At 42.6% G+C, this 12,605-nt stretch overlaps 1 protein-coding gene across 1 annotated transcript; it reads left to right on the forward strand.

The window, feature by feature from the left end:
- The first annotated feature begins 476 nt into the window (after window positions 1–476).
- Window positions 477–11,324, forward strand: LOC133101340 (UDP-glucuronosyltransferase 1A1-like). The gene is made up of 5 exons (XM_061206037.1): window positions 477–1,340; window positions 7,310–7,441; window positions 8,125–8,212; window positions 8,501–8,720; window positions 11,027–11,324. Exons 1-5 carry the CDS (start codon window positions 477–479, stop codon window positions 11,322–11,324), a joined length of 1,602 nt encoding a protein of 533 aa, XP_061062020.1.
- Window positions 11,325–12,605: the final 1,281 nt, after the last annotated feature.

Below are 12,605 nucleotides of genomic sequence, written 5' to 3' on the forward strand. Positions count from 1 at the left end.
TACCAAATGTAAAAGAGATAGCTAGTGGGAAGCAGCCGCATAGCACAGGGAGATCAGCTCGGTGCTTTGCGACCACTTAGAGGGGTGGGATAGGGAGGGTGGGAGGGAGGCTCAAGAGGGAGGGGGTATGGGGATATATGTATACGTATAGCTGATTCACTTTGTTGTACAGCAGAAACTAACACAACATTGTAAAGCAATTATACTCCAACAAAGATAAAAAAAAAAATGTGATTCAAGTGATTGTTAAGGAATTCCAGCCAGTTAAACTGTTGTTGCCTATGAAGAGACCTAGTCAAGTTCTGCCCTCTTTATCTCTAAAAGTAAACTTCCAGGTACCGCTAGCTGACTGACAGCAATCGTCACATGACATAATCAAACATTAACTTGGTGTACAGTTTGGTTCTTGCGCTGTGTAAGTGGGAGAGGGCAGACCTCCGGCAGGTGACAGTCTTGGTAGCAACGGCAGGGGCACCATGACAGCAGGGTCCCAGGGTCCACGTCCACTCATCCTGGGCCTGCTGCTGTGCGCGCTCGGCCCTGCCCTGACGCAGGGTGGGAAGCTGTTGGTGGTCCCCATAGACGGCAGCCACTGGCTGAGTTTGGTCGGGGCCATCCAGCAGCTGCAGCACAGGGGACATGACATAGTGGTCCTCGCATCCGACGCCTCCATGTACATTAAAGAAGGGGCATTTTACACCTTGAAGAGGTATCCTGTGCCATTCCGAAGGGAGGACTTGGAAGTGGCTTTTATAAACCTTGGGCGTAGTGTTTTTGAGAACGATCATTTTCTGCAGCGCGTGGTCAAAACATACAAGAAAATCAAAGATGACTCGGCTCTACTTTTTTCCGCCTGCTCCCATTTACTGCACAACAAGGAGCTGATGTCCTCCCTGGCAGAAGGCAGCTTTGATGCTGTATTGACAGACCCTTTCCTTCCCTGCGGCCCCATCGTGGCCCAGTACCTGGCTGTGCCTGCCGTGTTCTTCTTGAATGGAATGCCGTGCAGCCTGGACTTTCAGGGTACCCAGTGCCCCAACCCACCATCCTATGTGCCCAGGCCTCTGTCCTTTAACTCAGATCGCATGACCTTCCTGCAGCGGGTGAAGAACATTCTCATTGCCTTGTCAGAGAGCTTTCTGTGCAGCATGGTTTACTCCCCGTACGCGCCACTTGCCTCGGAAGTCCTTCAGAAAGACGTGACTCTCCAGGACCTTATGAGCTATGCATCTATCTGGCTCCTCAGAAGTGACTTTGTAAATAATTACCCAAGGCCCATCATGCCCAGTACAGTTTTTATTGGTGGGATCAACTGCGCTAGCAAAAAGCCACTATCTCAGGTGTGTATTTGAGTGGGAACTTTAGATGCCTGTAGTCTAGCAAGTGCTTTGGGTCGATGAGCTTGCCACAGGTGCTGAATGAGCATGCTGAGATAGTCTCAAATGTCCTCTCTCATTGATTTCTATCTCACCAGTCTCCTAGGTCTGAGTTGTAATTTATAGCTGTCTTTGGCATCATCTTCTGGGTTATTTCTTTTATCAGATACTTCAGGAAAGTGTATTTTGGCCACTTTATTCTGTGTGCTCCAGCAGATAATAATCAATTAGATGCAACACCGGTTAAATGCCATAAACACAGCATGCTGGGTTCAGGGTTCCTTGCAGAGAACAAAATTGTGCTGCACTTTGCCCGTGACTGGGTCAGGCTCACAAGAGTCAAGATTGCTGAAATAATTTTTTGATATCTATAGATCCCAGCAGGGAAAACTGCCTTTATGTTTCTGACTAAATGTCCATTTCTAGATAGGCTGAATCCTGCAGTTCTGTTTCCTCTACTAAGCAAATCACCAGATAGCCAGGTTCTGACAATGGGCAGAAAGTTCATGCATCTCTCTTAAATGCTTATATGTTAATTTTTTCCCCCTACACCATTGGAAGTATGCAGAAAAGTAGCATTCACATCCTCTTCCAAATCTCAACAGAGGAGATACAGAATAGCAGGAGAGGCTCCTTCAGAAAGGGGTTTGGGAAGGATTCTTCAAGAAGATGACATTTCAGTGGGGGTGCATTCATTTATTTTTCAAGTATTGGTTGAGGATCTGCTGGTAGCCCAGGCACTTTCCAGGTGCTGAGTCTGGCTCCTACTAAGGGGCTATCATCACCCTTGGAGAGCGATGAATCTTATTTCCAGTGTGCCCCTGACATGATTCATATTTTAAATGATCATGTAATTGTCACAGCCAGGAGAAACTCTGGGCAGCGGGAAGAAAACCAGGAGAAATCAAGTGTCAGGTGGATGCCTCCACCTCACTGCTGCAAGACAGAGTCTCCAGAATGGGGCTCTGATTCTGGCCCTGTAACGTGGAGAGAGATCTGATAATCCCTCAAAGGTCCTATGGCAATAAGATTCTGAGAAATGGCCCGTTGGACACATTTGTGTCTTGATGGGGTGGCCTGGTGAAGAAAGAAGGAGGTGGTGTTGATTTTCTGAAAGCAAGATGAGAAAACCTAAGAGTATAGAAAGCCATTAATGATTCTCTTTCAGACAGAGGAAAAGGAAGGAGTGAAATATCATCAAACCAAAGGGCATATTCAGGTCAAAGGAAAGAAAGCTAGCCAGCACATCCAAGTGAGATTTTCATTTCATTGCTTTGCGTTAAGTTTGCCATTGATTTTTGGCAAACAGTCTTTATTTATTTAAATGATTTCCTTCTTTATTTTGGATGTTTAATGGGAGAGGCTGCAGAACTTTATCAACTACCTTTCTTGATATCATATTTTTATATCATTTATTGATATATTTTTTCCCCTGTAAATTTGTCTAAGTGGTGAATTGTATTGAGTATGTGTTGGCTGCTGCCTTGTTTGGTGCCAATAAGCTTAGGTGTGAGAATGTCTCTGTAAGTTGTACCAAATAGTAGCTCTCCTTGTCCCATTTTAAATGCTTTTAATTTGAAATTCCACTTTTTTGGATATTAATATCGCCATTCCTGCATTATTTTTGTTTACACTTCTCTAGTGCCTCTTTACTACTCCATATCTTCAACCTTCTTTCTCTTTAAACAAGGTGGAGCTGATATTCTTAACCTAGTCAGGCAGGCGGATTCCTTTAATAGTTGAATTTTGCCTGTTTGTACTTAACAATTGATAGATTTGATTATAATTCTTCCAGTTTATTTTTATTTTGCTTTTTCATCTCCCAGTTTCTTGATTTTTGCTGGTTTGTCACGTTGCTGTTATCTTTTTTTCTTTTTATTAATTAAAGAATGTTACTCTGTGCTTCCCTCCCTCTAGTGGGGACCATCCTACTCCCAATGCTATTGGTAAATGTCCAGAACTTTTCAAGAATAAAGATAAAATCTTTATTTGGTAATGAGAGTCCATAGAGAAAGCACAGCCTGGTGCTGGGCATACCTTTGGGATGTCTGAAAGAATAAAGATGGTAGAACAGTGTCGAGAGCAAAGGCATAAAACTCAAGAATTCCAAGATGTCAGTCCCCTCTCAGGGTGAGAGACCATCTTTGTAGACATGTAGAGATACAGAGACGATATCCATACATCCACATTAGTTGTGAGGAAAATAGCCAAACAGAAGATGGGTGAGAACATACTTGAAGATGACGAGGAAAAGAAAGAGTGCTGACCAGGGAAGCCTGCAATGTTTGTAAGTGGCTCTGAGTGTATAATGATAAAGCGACATGTTTCCAACATACTAAGGGTTTCACAAGGCTTCTTGCAAAACAAAAGGCATTTGGGAAGGAAAAATCTAATAAAAGCCTGGAACTAAAAATACTAAACTTGCAGCAAAAGTCAGGGTTTTTATATTAAAAGCCTCCTTGGAGTAGGCAAGTATTTTCGCTTCGGGGAGCCTTATTTTTCTGGAATGGGATAAGAGGTGGGGGGTCGAGGTTTATTTCAGTCAACACATGGCTTCGCTCTTTGGCCATTTCAGAGACTGTGAAATCGGGGCAAGGTTTAGGGGAAGTTTTGCCAAGTAGGGGGTAGACCTCACCATTACTGAATCCCGTACTGGCCCAGAATCGACACTGGCCATGTGCCCTTCTGTGATCTGTAAATGGACTTTCATGGCATTTAAACTCCAGCCAAGTGATATTACCTAACTTTGGGTGTTTATGGCCCTGTGCGTTCCTTTTGTGTTAATCACATCCTGCAGTGGCTGAGTGGCTGTGGAAGGGTATGGAAGGAGGGGACATTGGCCCTTTCTAGACAAGGTTAAAGTAAGAGTGGGTTTCATGAAGGAGAGGAGGTCCTAGGAAATTTAGGAAATTCAGCGTGGTCGGCGGAGAGGATGATACCAGCTCCCTGACCTTTCAGATGAGCCCGATGGGAAAGGCCAAGACACAGCTGCCAGGAGCCAGGGGCCTAGAACAGGGCCTGAGGCTGGTGGGGGCGGACTAGACAGTGGGATGGCCTGGCAGTAGGGCTGGTCAGTGGCTTTACCGGTATGCTTGGAATCAAGCTTGGCAGCCATCTCCGAAAATCATGTGTGCTAAGCCCCGTATGAAGTCTCCTAGCTCACATCCAGGGTAGCCAGCATCGTGGTTTGTCCAGGACTGTTCTGGTTTTAACACTGAAAGTCCCAGGAAACCCCGCAGTTCTGGGCAAAGCTAACCACATCACACAGTCTCACTAATGCCCTTGGCACTCTTTGGAGACATATAAAACCATCTGGAGACTCTCAGAGAGTTAATTAGATCATTAATAACCGACAGTTGGGGGAAAATTGCCCTACTTATGCCTTGCTCTATTTCCTTTAAGTGGATTCCCACTGTGTATGTGTGTGCCCCTGCATGTGTGTGCACGCAGGTGTGTGTGCATGTATCTCCTGAAGCCTGGAGCACTCTGGCGTTGGCTCTGAAGTTTGGGAACAGATCAGGCTGAGCTAAGATTATTGTGGAGGGCTGAATCTAGGAGCTTCCTTCCTCTCTTCCTGAAACACACTCACCACTCATCTCCAGGTTCTTGTTTCAACACTGTGGCTAATGCTGCTGTTCTTCTGATTGAATCATTTTGTTGCATCCTTTCAGAGCGTTTGTTTGACATCCATCTCTAAGTCTATTCCTTATTGCTTTAGGGAAGTGCCTTTGCCAGGTCGTAAACTAGAATCTGTATTTACTAGTTGGGATCCCTGCCACCTCTGATTCTCACCCCATACACACAGACGTTTTCTAAAATCCTGCTTTATTCAAGGGAACCACAGATTGCTCGTGTTCTAGTGGTTGTAAGATTCATTGTTAACTGGAAAATCAATCACAGTGTACAGTTCAAATACACCAAAACTCACTTGATTAACAAAATTACTCCTTGGGAATTCCCTGGCGGTCCAGTGGTTAGTACTCTGTACTTTCACTGCCGAGGGCCCAGGTTCAATCCCTGGTTGGGGAACTAAGTTCCCACAAACCACACAGTGCGGCCAAAGAGAAAAAAATTATTCCTTGATTAAAAAAAGTTGACTTAATGGCAATAGGACGCCGTTGGCAAAGGGAAGGACTTTGAATCAATTCAGCCCCCAGTTTTTTTTTTTTTTAAATTAATAGCACCTTTAATTATTATTTATTTATTTATTTGGCTGTGTTGGGTCTTCGTTTCTGTGCGAGGGCTTCCTCTAGTTGCGGCAAGCGGGGGCCACTCTTCATTGCGATGCGCAGGCCTCTCACTATCGTGGCCTCTCTTGTTGCGGAGCACAGGCTCCAGATGCGCAGGCTCAGTAGTTGTGGCTCACGGGCCTAGTTGCTCCGCGGCATGTGGGATCTTCCCAGACCAGGGCTCGAACCCGTGTCCCCTGCATTAGCAGGCAGATTCTCAACCACTGCGCCACCAGGGAAGCCCAGCCCCCAGTTTTTGAATGATGCTGTCTCACATGCAGAGGACAACAAGCTGGTGTAATCTGCAGAGGGCTTAGCATGTAGCCCTCTCTCTGTTCTTCATTCTTTATTCCTTGTGTCATCTGGCCCAGAAGTTTCTTCAGAAAGTCCCATTGCCTCATCTTGAGCTTTGTCCTTAAATAGCCAAGGCCGTAATGCCTGCGGATGATCCTTGTTGGATGCCTCCTGAGACAATGGAGCAGCCTCACATTTGCAGCCTTCCTTGGATGACAATGATGGACATAGTGATACAAGGAATCAGCTTCTGGAACAGGACATGAGCACTCTGTGAGGGTCATATGCTGGGTGGCTGAAGATTCTGCCTGTTTCTCCTTCCCACCAGTGGCTTTGGTAGTCAGGGTTTACTCACGTGCCCTTGAGCTTCTCTGAACTCCACAGAAGGGGCTCAGATCGCTGGGACACACTTGGCAAGAGTTTCTGCCCCCTATTTTGTATTTTTCATACTAGTTTACTTTTTACAGTACATTAAGGAACCAGCAAAGAAAGATTCAAATAAACTTCTGTATACTCTTCTTGCTAAAGCAGGCAAGTTGACTTAAACTCTTTAGAAACTCCTCTCCAGGAAAGGTGGAAAAATGCATGGTTGACTGGTTGAATTTCACCACTGAGTTGACATGAATATGATCTTTAATCATCCAAGTGTGTTTGGCTGCCATTCTGCCATAGGCTGCAGGGAAGCTGTGAAAGGATGTTTTTGCTATTTGAGGCTGTTTCCTTAATCCTGAGTCTAATCCTTAATGCTGTCTGTAGCTTTCTGCTTTGACTCCATTCATTCTTTCAATATAAAAGAATATTCTAGAACCCTTGAAAAGTAATACAGGTCTTTACTGTAGATTTTCTTAGACAGGCAATACAGGAGCTTTAATGTCCATAGAAAGCTTTCCAAAATCCTCTTTGGACAGGGTTCCTCTCCTCCAATGTTTCCTTCCACAGAATCTGCTGAAAGGTTCTCTCCTCTCTCCAGGATGGCCCTTCCCCTCTCCTCCCTCCTCCCTGTTGTCTTCAACTCTCTCCTTCAGCCCCACCCACCCCTAAAGGCCTGCTTTCCTCCAGGACTTTCCCAGCTGCCTGAAGCCCTGGGGAAGTGGATCTGGTCTTACCTCTGATCACTTTTCTTTTGGAAACTTGGCACATTACCTGGATTCTGTATCTCAGAGAAGAACCCAAGTGATAACTCTGTAAGCAGGAAGCCTTCTTCCTGTGGGACGGAAGGCAGTTAGGGAGGGAGGGATGCTCTAATACACACTAATGCTTTGTGTCTCTATCTCACACACACACACACACACACACACACTCCTTTAATCACATTCTTAAGAGGAATATACCTGATTCATAGCGGAATGTATGCTGTCGCCAAAGAATATGAGAAAAAAATTTAACTGGAAATTTCTCTTCTGGTCCTAGGAATTTGAAGCCTATGTAAATGCTTCTGGAGAACATGGAATTGTGGTCTTCTCTTTGGGCTCAATGGTCTCAGAGATTCCGGAGCAGAAAGCTACGGAAATTGCTGATGCTTTGGGCAAAATACCTCAGACAGTAAGAAGATTCTACACGATTTCTTTTTATCTGTCTTCACAAGAGTTCTAACCCCAGGCTTTCAGTACCTAAATTAATTCTATGAGTTGGGCTTTAGGCTTGGGTTTCCCTGCCACTTCCCAATTATTAATCCAAAGTTGTTCTTTTTTTGCAATTTCACTCTCAACTACTCTGTTAAAACATGATCCACTTCACGAGGAGGTCTCTTCTCTCTAAGTGACTCAAAAGTATATTAGAATTTATTTTTAAAAATAAAATGGGCAGGATAGTGTTTCTTCATATTGCATAAGAATATTTATCCAAAGAGCTGTTGCTTAGAACCCTGGATTTGTTTCTTATATTTCTGCTTTAATAGTTCTATGCCCACTCATTTTGTTAAGTAAACTTTCCCTTGAAGTGCAGAGAAGTGCAAAATCGTAAATGTACAGCTTCATGAATGTTCACAAGTTCACAAAGTGAACACACCCGTGGAATCAAGCCTCTGGAACAAGACACAGAATGTTACCCATCCCCAGAAGCCTTCTTAGTCACTATACCTCCCACCCTTGCCAAGGTTATATTCATTCGGAGACTCCACTTTCTAGCTACTATAGCAGATGTCTTGCTTTGTTTTAAAAATCATATTATGTTCCTAAACTTTGTTTTATTTGTTTTTTGTTGTTTTGTGTTTTTGCTTCTGCAAGGTCCTGTGGCGGTACACTGGGACTCCACCACCGAATCTTGCGAAGAATACAAAACTTGTCAAGTGGCTGCCCCAAAATGATCTGCTTGGTACGTGGGGAGGATTTGATGTGTAGGTCAAACCAAGGTTAAATTAAGAAAGTGGCTCAGGCAGGGCTATTCTAAAGAATTGTTTAGCTGGAAAATATTATGGCCAATGTATCTCATGTTGCTTTTTACCCGGTAGGACATCTCAACCCACATTTTCTTCTGCACGTTTCTGCAAGGGCCACGTGTGGATGGCACTGGGTCCTGAGAGTGCTTTCAGAACCTAGACGATATCAGATTGTGAAACTCAGTGGCTTGACTGCTGGCATTCCTCCCTGTTTTGCTTCTCAGGTCACCCAAAGACTCGGGCCTTTATCACACATTCCGGCTCCCATGGTGTTTATGAAGGAATATGTAACGGTGTTCCCATGGTGATGATGCCCTTGTTTGGTGACCAGATGGACAATGCGAAGCGCATGGAGACCCGGGGAGCTGGAGTAACCTTGAACATCCTGGAAATGAGTTCAGAAGATTTAGAAAACGCCCTGAAAACTGTCATCAGTGACAAAAGGTAAGAGAGAAGCTACCAAGGAATACTACTTATATTTTGCCCATCGCTTCACAATAAATATTCAGATGTGAAAACAAATACATCAAGATCTAATTTATAAGTAAGATGATTTGGGGTTATTATTATTCCTTTTAGAAAAAGATGTTTTAATTCCTATGGAATTTATCACAGAAGTGATTTTAAATATTATTTCCCCTGTTATACTTAAAACTCCAATTAAAAAAAGAAACAATGTCAATATAATAGATGTCTGATCTATAAGTTCCTGCAAAGAGAGAAGTATTCCATTACAAGAAACATAGTGTCTGTAAGATAAAAACAAACCAGGTGCTTAAAGGTAAGGCTTTTCCAAGCACTGAAACCTGTGAGAAATTTTGTCCATGGGGTTTATTAATGTGTGTGTGTGTGTGTGTGTGTGTGTGTGTCATGTGATATGATAAAGGCTTATAATAAAAGCAAAGTCAAGTTTGTTCAAATGTTGCTATGAAAACAATTCAAAAGGCAAAAAGCCACCAGATCAAATTATCTCTGCATGAACTTTATTGTATTGCTACAAGTGATAGGCTGATCAAAACCTTATGAGAAGAAGGGATTGCCAGGAGTGGACTTCATCCAATAATCAGTTATGTACGTGCATGTGCACGTGCATGTGTGTATGTATCTATGACAGTGTCAGGAGCCTTCCCATACCCAGACTTGCTTCATTTTGAAGGAGGACAGGTGTGAAAAGACTGGAGTGTGTTCAGGTGGGAGGACACACTACACGGGGGACACTGAGCCTGGACAAGGAAAATGTGCTAGAAATGTTGGTACTCACATGTGTGTGATGCCTGTGAATCAAAAGAATTGTCTACATAACCCCAGGGTAAAGTGCCCACAGTGTCAGTAACAACCTTCCCAGAGCAGTTGGTGTGGTTCTTATCCATCATTCCAGTTGGCTTCCGGCAGCCCAGCATGTCAGCGTCGGGTGGTACTGCTCACATATCACTACAGTTAAAGCCCGATTTCTTTCCATATGCTGGAAACTCATTCTTGAGGTTCATATTAGTGATGTAATTTTGACCTTTCGTTCAGTGGTATGGACAACTACTTGTAACCTAAAAATGACTTGGTAGAAGTTCTCTGGTACATTATCATTAAAAACAAAAAACAAAAAACACTAATCAGTCAGCTTAAGTTACTAACTTCATCTATTCATTTCTGAGCCACCTCCGATTGTGAATCTCCATGTTCCCAACACTCTAAGCTGGGACTGGACCTACATAAAATAAAAAGAAGTGGAAAAATTTCCAACATCAGATTATACAACCAGGCCATATCAGGTGCTCAATAAATATTGAATGAATGAACGGAAGTCCAAGAAAATCTATTTTATAAGAGCAGATTTATATACAAGGAAGATGTTTAACAGAATTTATGGCCAAATATTAATAGTATATTATAATAATGTATCCAAATAAAGTGATGGACATATTCAAGGACAGCAATGATCATAACCGCTCCTGAATAAGCATCTCACTTTTCTCTTTCTTCTCTCTTTTCTTTCCCTTGCCTTCTTCTTCTCCTTACCCTCCTCCTCCTTCTCGTCCTCCTCCTTCTCTTTCCTCTTTTAGTGCATCCATACTAAGGGTTGAAGTATCTAACCCATTTTGGATTTGGATATTCTGACTCAGCTATCAACACAGTCCAAAATAAACAGGAATCCATTTTTCTTTAACAGGCTGCAAAGACACTGCCTCATGCAAAATTCAGCACTTGGAGGTTTGATGTTTCAACAGTTGAATTGAAAGTATAGCACTGTCTTGGAGATGGCACTTAAAAATGGCTTTTACTTTGGCTAGAAGTGATTGTTTACAATCTCATTGAATGGGAAATCATTAATAATTTCTGAGATGACCTTTTCCTTTATTTCTTTATCTTGTTACCAAAAAAGTATGATCAAATGCCTACAAAGATATCACTAAAAAGAAAAGAAGAAAAGTAGAAAGCAAGTTTCAAATAATTTAAAACTATAATTTTGGCTTCCAGTTTTCTTTCTTCCTTTCTCCCCCCCTTCCTTCCTTCCTTTCTTTCTTTTTTCTTTCTTTCTTCCTTCCTCCCTCCCTCCCTCTCTTTCTCTCTCTCTCTCTTTCTTTCTTTCTTTCTATAAAGAATATTTAGTGTGCGTTTTCTTTTCTGGTTGCAATAGAAACTCTGCCAAGTTTGGAAAATCTGGTAGTGTTCCTAACTGGAAGCAAGCATAGAGAGAGGATGGTTCACTACTGTTGGTGTTCCAGGCATTCACATAACTGTCTTTGTGTGTTCAGCTATAAGGAAAACATCATGCGCCTCTCTAGCCTTCACAAGGACCGCCCCATGGAGCCTCTAGACCTGGCTGTATTCTGGGTGGAGTTTGTGATGAGGCACAAGGGGGCGCCACACCTGCGCCCCGCGGCCCATGACCTCACCTGGTACCAGTACTACTCTTTGGATGTGATCGGCTTCCTCCTGGCGGTCGTACTGACAGTCATCTTCATCACCTTTAAGGGCTGTGCCTTTGCCTTCCGGAAATGCTTCGGGAAAAAAGAGCGAGTGAAGAAATCTCATAAATCCAAGGCACACTGAGAACTGGGTTGGAAACTTGCAAACAGAGTCAGGTTAAATTCATGTTATGCTTATTCAAGAAATACTTTGCCAGAAAATAACACCCCAGAGTGTGTTTTAAAAAATAAAAATGATCTAAGCGTTAGTCACACATATAGGTAGAGATATTTAAATATCTTTTCTGCTCCCTCCAGGATCTTTAATCTGGACTACACTTGTCATCTTCAAATGACTTGCAAAGAGGGTTGGATAGGTCCCTCCTTCAATCTGCAGTACTTTACCTACACAGAAATGGGACCTGTTTGGGAGCCACCGCTTCCCCCCCCCCCCCCAGGATGAGTTGTAACCTCATCTTCTGGCATCTGTAGATGGATGTGATAGATTCCTTCACCAATAATGCCTGGTTCTAAATTATGCTCATGCTTCACAGATGTCACTTTGTGCATCTAAGTAAGGAAACGTTTATTCCTTGTACTTGAAATGATATGAATGAATGGTATAGATTTCTGACTTTGGGGGGAAAGAATGATGTATAAAATTGATGGGTGATATGCCTGAGCAGACAATCATTGCTTGAGCCAAATGGATCTGAATTTGACAAAAGCCTAAATTATAGCGACTGGCAAGTATATTTTCTCTGATGTAATAACTAAAAACATATTAATAAATTCATATAAATTATATTTATTAGGTGGTCTCTTCATGGGTGTTGCATTTATTTATTTAAACTACATGTTCTAACTACAAAAGTAATGCATGATTCTGACAGAAAATTTGAAAAATACAGAGGTGTACACATACACACGCAAGGAAATTAAAATCACCATTAACCATATTCCCTGCAAATAGCCACAGTCAGTAAATATTTTGGCAAATGTAGTTATAAAATATTGCAAAGATACCAAATATATCTAGTGTTTTCTAACATTCTTCCTTCACTTCATCCTATTGTGAATGTTTTCTCCTGGTCTTTGTATAATATTTAATGTGTTTTAAGTGGCCAAGGAATATTCTATTGCATGAATATACCAGGATTTATTTAACCACTACTTCCTGGTGTATTCACTTTTATTTTCTTTTAGAAAAAAGACTTCACCGAATATCCTAGTAGCTAAGCCTTTGTACATATTCACGACTATTTCCATGGGAAAGTGCCTTACAACAAATCAATGGTTGTCTGTTTCGGTTCCTTTAAGGTGAGGATCCACAGGCAAGGAGTTTATCTGAGAAGTGAAGGAAACCCTGAAGGGGAGTGGGGAGTAGGATGGGGAGTGATGACCATCAGGAAGGCAGCTCTCTGTG

The sequence above is a fragment of the Eubalaena glacialis genome, chromosome 1 (genome assembly GCF_028564815.1).
Source record: "Eubalaena glacialis isolate mEubGla1 chromosome 1, mEubGla1.1.hap2.+ XY, whole genome shotgun sequence".
In the NCBI taxonomy this organism is placed as follows: domain Eukaryota; kingdom Metazoa; phylum Chordata; class Mammalia; order Artiodactyla; family Balaenidae; genus Eubalaena; species Eubalaena glacialis.

Coding starts and splice junctions, on each gene's coding strand:
- LOC133101340 (XM_061206037.1), top strand. CDS start 477: ATGACAGCAGGGTCCCAGGGTCCACGTCCACTCATCCTGGGCCTGCTG. Junction 8,213..8,500: donor GCCCCAAAATGATCTGCTTG/GTACGTGGGGAG, acceptor TTTGCTTCTCAG/GTCACCCAAAGACTCGGGCC. Junction 8,721..11,026: donor ACTGTCATCAGTGACAAAAG/GTAAGAGAGAAG, acceptor TTGTGTGTTCAG/CTATAAGGAAAACATCATGC.